The sequence below is a fragment of the Oryctolagus cuniculus genome, chromosome 11 (genome assembly GCF_051225735.1).
Source record: "Oryctolagus cuniculus isolate XC-2025 breed Fujian yellow rabbit chromosome 11, ASM5122573v1, whole genome shotgun sequence".
In the NCBI taxonomy this organism is placed as follows: Eukaryota; Metazoa; Chordata; class Mammalia; order Lagomorpha; family Leporidae; genus Oryctolagus; species Oryctolagus cuniculus.
This window is the reverse complement of record NC_142877.1, coordinates 53,157,667-53,166,987: the sequence shown is the minus strand read 5'-3', so window position 1 is coordinate 53,166,987 and position 9,321 is coordinate 53,157,667. Positions and strand designations below refer to the sequence as shown.

Genomic DNA, 9,321 nt, shown 5'->3' with positions numbered 1-9,321 from the left:
GCCTTAGAAGGTGAGTGGTAAACACTCTACCAGTGGAATCTCACCTCCCGATCCTGCATCTGCAGGAGCACAGCGCTCAGCTGCCCTGCCCACCTCGCCTCTCCTGACAGGCAGGGCTATGGAATCTTCTGGCACCTCAAGTAACCTGTGGCTCCTGGCCACCCTCCAGAACCAGGAGCAAGTTCCTATGCCACAGATCCACCAGGCGGCACCGCCCACCCCACCCCCGCTCAGGGGATAAGTAATTTCTCTCCCGTGGGTCTTGCTTTGTACGATTATGAAGAAACGAAGATGGCCTAAAACTGGTTTCCAAGATCCCAACAAATCCCTAGTTCAGGGATCAAGAACCTCAAGTTTATTTTAAAAACGTAAAAAAAAAAAAAAAAAAAAAAAAGCTCATGTTTCAAATTACGTCAGTTTGACCAAGATCTTAACTTCTGAGCGTCTGTTTCCTGCCGGTAAAGAGTGGATGCTAGGGGACGGCGCTGTGGGAGTAAACCAGTGCCGGTCATCCCGTATGGACGCCGGTGCAAGTCCTGGCTGCTCCATATCCGATCCAACTTCGGCCGTTTTTGCGACCATTTGTGGAGTGAACCAGCGAACGGAAGATGTATTGCCCCTTCCCCTTAAATAAATCTTTGAAAAAAAAAAAAAAAAAAAAGTGGATGACATCGCTAAAAATCGACCCGCTGGGGATGCGGCTAGGGTTCGGTGAGCCAAGCCCGCACGTCAGCAGAGCGCAGGCGCACACAGGCCGCGCCCACCCGGCCGACCTCGCCCCCCGCGCGCACGCGCACTGGTGCCGCGACGGCCCTCGCCGGCCGCGGGGGCCTGGCTTCCGGTTCCGCCTCCCGGGACTGATGGCGGCACCCGCGGAGCTGGCCGGAGGGGGCGTTCAGGAGGCCGCGGGCACGGTGGAAGAGCGCGTTCTGGAACCCGGGGCCGCCCCGTTCGGCAACTTCCCTCATTATTCCCGCTTCCACCCTCCGGAGCAACGGCTCCGCCTCCTGCCCCCGGAGCTGCTTCGACGGCTCTTTCCTCCCGAGGGTCCCGAGAAGAGGGCGATTCTGGGGCTCGACGTGGGGTGTAACTCCGGGGTGAGTGAGGGGGCGGGATCGGAGCTCCGGGAGCCTGGTGGCTGACTGCCTCCGTGTCCACTGTGGGCCCTCCTGGGCGTGACGTCACACCCCGAAGCTTTCTCAAAGCCTGGCTGTGGTCACCTGTTGTCCTCCAGGCTCCGGCCACCATCTCGCTTAGGACTCCTGATGGGGCGGGGGTGGGGGGGGATCCTCGACCACATTCTGTATTCCTGCTTCGCCGTCCCTCGGGGCCAGACCCCAGGTGGAAAGGACTTCCGGAGACCCACGTTTGGGGACTGCGTGGCGGGTGGGATGAACCAGGGGTGACAGAATCGGGCTGGCCGTGAAGACACGTGTGTGTGTGTGTGTGTGTAGGATGGAGCCCTGAGCCAAGTGCATATTTATTTAAAAAAAAAAAAAAAAAAACAATGAGTGGACGGACGGTGGAGAGGATCCAAAAGGAAAATACCGCAGGGAGGCATTGTCACCCTTACCGCAAGGTGTCCTTAGCCCTGTAATGGTTATAGTCAAACCACATGCAAAATAAGGAAATGTCTCTTCACACCTGTTTGTGACCACAGCGGATCCCCTAGCGAGCAGCCTGGCCCTGTGAGCAGGCGCCGTCCTAAGCTCCGTCTTTGCAGCCCAGGAGCTGGAGGGGAGGTGCGTTGATGGCCTTTGGCAGGAGTCTTCAGTGAAAGGTTCAAGACCTTGAGAGACATGTGGCTGTAGTCTGGGATGAGCTGATAGGTGGGTGCCGGGGTGGGGGTGGGGGGTGGCGGGTTCCCTGCAAACATGTCTCTACTGTGATGGTAGAGGGAGCCTGAGGCAGAAGGTTCCAGAAGATAAACTGGAGGCTTGGGTTTTCTTAGCAAGGCGTTAGGATACCAGCAGAGAGATAAAACGTGTGAGTAATCCAGTTGACTAAGGCAGTGCCTCCCAGACCCAGCCATGTATTTACAGAGCTCTCAATTTTCTATTACAAAAAAAAAAAAAGAGTTTGCCCTGGATAAAATAAACAAATTCAAAATACAGAAGTGTTACATAGTAGAAAGTAAAGGCTCTACTTGCAGCCCTAGATCTTCCTTTTTCCCCACACAGTGGCCCACTGATTTCTGGGTATGCGCCCTGCATGTGTAAATATCCCCTCTCTTTTAGTTTTAACAGTCTAGCACACAATTTTTCATTTGTTTTTTTTTTATTTAATCATTTGCATATCACAGCATTCTTTAACAGCTTCATAATATTTTGTTGTATAGCCATGCTATAATTTTTTTTAAAGATTTATTTATTTATTTGAAAGGCGAGTTACAGAGGCAGAGAGAGAGAGAGAGAGAGGTCTTCCATCTACTGGTTCACTCTCCATATGACCACAACAGCCAGAGCTGGGCTGATCTGAAGCCAGGAGCCAGGAGCTTCTTCCGGGTCTCCCACTTGGGTACAGGGACCCAAGGACTTGGCCATCTTCTGCTATCCCAGGCCACATTAGAGAGCTGGATCGGAAGAGGAGCAGCCAGGACTTGAACCAGTGCCCAGCACTGTGTGCAATGGCTTTACCCACTGTGCCACAGCACCGGCCCCGCCATGCTATAATTTGTTGGTGCTTTTTTCAAATTGTAAAAACTCCGAGGCCCCCACACTAGATCTGCTGAGTCAGGATCTCGGGGAATTGAGGATGGAAAGGGGAGGAGGGATTGATGTGAAGTGACCCGTCAGAGCTGGGCCAACACCCAGGACCAGAGGGGAGGAAGGTGGCCAAGAAGTAAACAGAGACGCGGAGAGAAGCAGCGACAGCACAGCACAGGTGCTATCCTTGAGCTGCAGCATGGTCATGGGGTGGGGGTGGGGGTGGCATTGTCTCGTAGTGGCGAAAGCTGCCACCTGTGACCCCAGCATCCCATGTGGGTGTCAGTTCATGTCCCAGCTGCTCCACTTCCAGTCCAGCTCCCTGCGAACTGCCTGGGGAAAAGCAGCACAAGATGGCCCAAGTGTTTGGGCCCCAGCCACCCACGTGGATGAAGCTCCTGGCTCCTGGCTTTGGCTTGGTCATTGCAGTCATCTGGCCATTGTAAACCAGTGTATGGAAGATCTTTCTGTGTTTCTCTCTGTGTGTAATTCTGACTTTCAAATAAAGAAAGAAATCTTCATTTTTTTTCAATTTCCACTTTATTTTGAAAGATAAAGACATAGATCTTCCCACTTGTTCATTCCCCAAATGCCTGTAACAACCAGAGCTGGGCTAGGCCTACGCCAGTGGCTGGGAACTCAGTCCAGGTCTCCCGCGCGGGTGGCAGGCACCCAAGTACTTGAGCCATCACCATCTACTTCCTAGGTTGCACATTAGCAGGGAGCCGGAATCAGAAGCAGAGCCAAGACTCAGACTACGACACTCCAGTATGAATTGTAAACACCCCAACGATACCTTAACCACTGAGCCAAATGTCTCAGAGTTTTATGGAACCAATTTTACCATAATTTTTAAAATAGAGTTTTTCTGTGAACAACACCACACATATAAAAAAGAGCATTAAACAAATCTACATTTTAGGAGTTACAAGCACCTTTATGAGCACTGTGCAGGTCAAGAATAAAACATTGTCCCCACCCTGAAAGCCCCCCAATATGCTTTTTCCTGTTCATAGAGTACCCCTCTCCACCCAGAGGTAATAAGTAGCCTGACTTGTATATTTCCTGCCTTTTCTTCATAGCTTACTATTTTTTAAATCTATAAAGTGTCATTTTTCATTTTTAAAACTTCATTGAAGTAGAAGCTTGCCATCCATTATTCTTTGTGACTACCTTTTTACTCAGCGTCATGTATTTGTGTGAGTCATCTATGTTCTCGCACTGGACTGAATTCCTTCATTGTTCACTGCTATCTAACACTATCTCAATGGCCGTATCACATTTATTCCTTCATGCTGCTGTTTCTGGACGTCTGGGTGGTTTCCACTGTGCCTTCTCTTCACCTGCACAGCAGACATAGTATCTTCCTGACACAGTAGCAGATGAGGAAGAAATTGGGCAAATTGCTTGACAAAACTATAGAGTAACAAATTTGAGATTGAATGGTTGTGGGAATCCAAATCAGCCAAAGGAGATGGTGGCTTGACTTTAGAAGCAGAAGGAGTCTCAGGAGAAGAGGGTGAAGTGAAAGGCTGTGGCTGGAGAGTAAAGTCTGAATAAGGACTTAGAAATGGGTTTTTGGAAAGATAGTGCCTGCTGTGTCCCTCACCTTCCAGGTCACAGACACTTTATGTCTCTGGACCCCTATCCTCCTCCAGAAAAAGATAGCGAGTTGGCCATGGTGTCACCTAACCTGGAAGATACTGCTTGCTTAAGGCTCATTGGCTACATCTTCTGGGCTGTAACTTTGAACCAGACACGCACAATGCAATCTTCCAGTCAGGAAAAATCCAGGATGCATTACAGCCTGTGGGCCCTGGAGGGCGCTAAGAGCCCGCGCTGGAAAATTGACCCGCCCTCCTTAGGTCATGGTTTGGGAGGCTGATATGCCTAGAGCCAGGTTAAATGGCAGCCTCCGTGGGAAAAGGAGAGATGGAGATTTCTCTTCAGTCGCTGGTGGAAAACTGCAATGACAAAGCTCTTTTGGGTTCCTCTAGGATCTGAGTGTGGCTCTGTACAAACACTTCCTTTCCTTGCGTGACGGGGAGACCTGCTCAGATGCCTTAGGAGATCTCCGTCTCCTCTGCTGTGACATAGACCCGGTGCTGGTGGCGCGAGCTGAAAAGGAGTGTCCTTTCCCGGATGCCTTGACCTTTGTCACCCTGGACTTCATGAATCAGAGGACCCGCAAGGCTCTTTTGAGTTCTTTCTTAAGCCAGTTTGGACGTTCGGTTTTTGACATCGGCTTCTGCATGTCCGTAACCATGTGGATTCACCTGAATCACGGGGACCGTGGCCTGAGGGAGTTCCTGGCCCATCTCGCCTCCCTGTGCCGCTACCTCCTTGTGGAGCCGCAGCCCTGGAAGTGTTATCGGGCCGCCGCGCGGCGTCTACGAAAGCTGGGACTCCATGACTTTGACCACTTCCAGTCCCTTGCCATCCGAGGAGATATGGCTGAGCAGATTGGGCAGATCCTGACCCAGGAGCATGGCATGGAGTTGGTATGCTGCTTTGGCAACACCAGTTGGGACCGCAGCCTCCTGCTCTTCCGGGCAAAACCATAGACTCATCCGACCCTGGGATGACTGGGAGAAGGGGGAAAAAAGGAACAGATTGAGATTCTGGAAGCACTAAGATGGGAGGGCAGGAAGACCCAAGATAGAGACGAGAGTTTTTATCCGGGGAATTGTGGCTGCTCTCCTTAGCCGTTGGGCAGCCTGGCAGAAGATTTGGCGGCAGTTCCAAGGCGTTTTTGATCAGAGGAATCTGTCTGTTCCTGTTGCTATGGAGGAGGATGAATCCATGGGACACTGAGCTGGGAAATCTAGATTGTGATAGCGAAGAAAGCGGTCATGGTTGTAGAATATGGAAGACGCTGCTTTGGGGGTTCCTTATTTATAAAGATCAGAGCAGGGCTAGCCTTAGAACGTATCCGTTCCTTGGGTTCCTTAGATCTGTTCTGGTTTCTTCAGGCTGCTTCTGGATTTGCTAAGCCCACCTTTGGGCAGAACTTCACAATGCAGCCTAAAACAAAGAGTCAGTGGCCTGGCTGAAGTCAGGGTTTAGTAGGAAAAGGGTCTGATCTTTCTAGCGCAGGTCGTCAGGCCCCTCCCGTACCCAGGCTTGCCACAGCAGTTACAGGCAGTAGACAAGGCGCATTGACTGGCATTTAAAAAGATATTCCAGGGGCCAGCTCTGTAGCTCAGCAGGTTAAAGCCCCACTGTGCAGCATCATCATCCCACATGGGCGCCGGTTCGAGTCCTGGCTGCTCCACTTCCCATCCAGCTCTCTGCTATGGCCTAGGAAAGCAGTGGAAGATGGTCCAAATCCTTGGGCCCCTGCACCCATGTGGGAGACCCAGAGCAGGCTCCTGGCTTTGGAATGGCACAGCTCTGGCCGTTGCAGCCATCTGAGGAGTGAACCAGTGGATAGAAGACCTTTCTCTCTGCCTCTGCCTCTCTGTAACTCTACCTTTCAGATACATAAATAAATCTTTAAAAAATAAATAAAAGTAAAAAGATATTCCAAAGATTTAAATTGTGAACCCAAAGACAGTGCTTCGGGTCAGAGTAGGGCTCTGGAATCTGTTTGCTTATATTGTTTTACTGGGGTAAAATGTCGAAAACATAAAGTTGACCATTTTTAATCATTTTTTCAGTATGTAATTCCGTGGCATTAAGTACATTCACAATGAGAAATCTGCATTCACCAGGCACCACAGGTGCATAGGCAGAAGTGGAGACACTGAGGGCTGATGGTTCCATCCCAGCACCTCTCCATACTCTTGCTTGGGTGAGTTCTTCCACTCCCGTGCCTGTCACCACTAGCTATATGCTAATGACCCTCCAAATGAATTTGGATTCCTATCTTCATGATTTCAGACTAATATTTTTCCTGTTTTATAATCCTAGCCACTCAAGAATTTTTTAGACATCTCAGCTTCAGCAGAGCTCCAGAGCAAACTCATTACCCTCATTCCAAACCCAATTGCAATCTCAGTTGATGGCATCCACTCCTGGTTCAGGCTGGAACCCTCATTTGACTCTAACTTATATTCCTCATATGGAAGTAGAAAGTCCAATGATTTCTACCAATGACAAGTAAGCCCCATTGGTTTCAATCATGTCCTTGGCATGTCCCAGGGGTCCAGTCCATTCTCTGCCTTGCACCCAGTGTTTTCATCCGTGTGGCTGACGGAGTAACATCCTCCTGTTCCCGTGCCTAAGTGAGCTAACAGACGTGAAGGTGTTTTGCAGAGTGTGGAGTGTTCAACAAACCTAAGGCCATACGAGTGACCGTAGAGGTCACAGAGTAAAGGTAGGCTCTCTGGGGATCTCAGTGGAGGAACATGTTGAGACCTGGTGACCCTGCTGGGTGTATTCTAATGTCACCCGCCACCAAGGCAGCGCACAAAGCACTGGGCTGGATCCCAGTGCCCCAAGGCATCCACAATTCCAATCTCGAGAACCTGTCAGTGTTACCCTGGATAGCAACACTGGACTCTGCTGAAGTGATTAAGAATTGAGGATGGTTAGATGAACCTGGATGGACCCTCACTGCAATCACACGTGACCTTGGAAGAGGACAACAGAGGGGGATTTGGCCACGGAAGTAGATGGGAGACAGAAGCAAGAGGCTGAGTGATGTGAGGAAGGGCAGCTTGCCAAGGGGTTCAGGAGGCTTCTGGAAGTTACAGGAAATGCATTCTCCCCTGGGACCTCGCAGAAGGCACACAGCACCTGGCCTTGACACGGTTGACCTTGAGAACTGTCAGAGAACAAATCTGTGCTCTTTGAGACACCCCTGGGTTTGTGGTGGTCTGTTCCAGCCGTAACAGGAAACACAGGAGCTCAGGTCAAACTGCATACCTGGCAGAAAACGGCCCCCAGTGACCAAAAGACACTCAGGGGCTCCATCTGTGCGATTAACCGAGAAACCTTTAGCCACCAACAGCTTTACGAGATGCTTCAGTATGGAACCTGACCTGTTCCGTGGTAGCATTCTATTGGCTGAGCAGTTACCTGAGCTGCTGGGAAGAGCCGTTGCTTTCCAAGTCTGCGACAGTTAATTCTGAAGATGTGTAACCATCACACACTGGCCCACAAAAGCCCTTGGAGACAGAATATCTCTGGCTCCAAGTAAAGATCGTCTTACCCTGAAACCAGCCTTGTTTAGGAGCCAAACCAAACATTATAGTCCTGGAAATACATCAGCATTTAAAAAAATATATATAATCCACGTATATCCAAAATATTATCATTTCAATGTATGGCCAATATAAAAATGAGGCATAAAAATTATTCTCTTAGGCTAAGTCTTACCAGGTCTGCGTTTTCCACCTAGAGCTCATCTCAACTTGGAGCAGCCACACTAGATGCTCACATGGCTCGTGCATGTATTTTGATGGTGAATCAGGAAGTATTTTTTCAGGGGTAGGTGTTATGGTACAGTGGATTAAGCTGCCACTTGGAAAGCCTGCATCCCATATCCGTGTGCCCGGAATAAAGTCCCACCTCTGCTTTAATCCAGTGTCCTGCTAACGTTCCTGCAAGGCAGTAGAGGATGGCTGAAGTGGCTAGGCCTTTGCCACCCAGGTGGGAGACCCAGCTGGAATCCCTAGCTGCTGGCTTTGGCCCGGGCCAACCATGGCTGTTTCAGGCATTGGGGGAGTGGACCAGAAGATGGAAAATCAATCATGTCTCTGTGTTTCAAATAAATAAGAAGCATTTTATCAAATGCCTTCCATATACCCCGCATACTTTTAGCAGCTTTGGGAGTTAAGGGAAGGGTAGATTAAACAATCCAAACTTCTGAAGGTTGTGTTTGACTCATTCAGCAAATACTCAGATGTTAAGGAGGAAAAGAGCTTTCAAAAAAGCCTTGGCCAGCACCATGGCTCAATAGGCTAATCCTCCGCCTAGAGGCGCCCGGCACACCGGGTTCTAGTCCTGGTCGGGGCGCCGGATTCTGTCCCGGTTGCCCCTCTTCCAGGCCAGCTCTCTGCTGTGGCCCGGTGTCGCTCCCCCTCTTTGTGGAGGAACGACACTAAGCCCTGCCTAGGCTTCATATCCGAGTCACGGCACCATTATGTCGCTCCCCCTCTTCATGGAGGAACGACACAAAACCCTGCCTAGGCTTCATATCCGAGTCACGGCACCATTATGTCGCTCCCCCTCTTCGTGGAGGAACGACACTAAACCTTGCCTAGGTTTCCTATCCGAGTCACGGCACCATTATGTCGCTCCCCCTCTTCGTGGAGGAACGACACAGGACCCTGCGCTGTTCTTTCGTCTGCTCGGCCCTCCCCGGGTTTGCTGCTGGTTCTTCCCGGGTTGGCTACTGTCCCTTCCACCTCCGTGGAAGGGCGGTTCCCCCTGGCCACATTCCCCACTTCCGCAGGGGAGCGGCACACCGCCGGCCGGCTCTCTCGGGGGCTGCACAGGTGTTCCCCTTAGGTGTTCCCCTTAGATGTTCCCCCGTGCATGCCGTCTCTCTCCTCCTTTATAGTCCTCCTCCACCAGTCCCAACTCGGCTGCCCACACGCTGAGTACGCTGCTCTCCTCCAATCAGGAGCAAGTCCTACAGTTTATTGGCTGAACTGGAGGCACCTGTGTA

At 50.8% G+C, this 9,321-nt stretch overlaps 1 protein-coding gene across 1 annotated transcript; it reads left to right on the top strand.

The window, feature by feature from the left end:
• The first annotated feature begins 796 nt into the window (after nucleotides 1–796).
• Nucleotides 797–6,224, top strand: BCDIN3D (BCDIN3 domain containing RNA methyltransferase). The gene is made up of 2 exons (XM_008256429.5): nucleotides 797–1,097; nucleotides 4,703–6,224. Exons 1-2 carry the CDS (start codon nucleotides 861–863, stop codon nucleotides 5,267–5,269), a joined length of 804 nt encoding a protein of 267 aa, XP_008254651.2. The 5' UTR covers nucleotides 797–860; the 3' UTR covers nucleotides 5,270–6,224.
• Nucleotides 6,225–9,321: the final 3,097 nt, after the last annotated feature.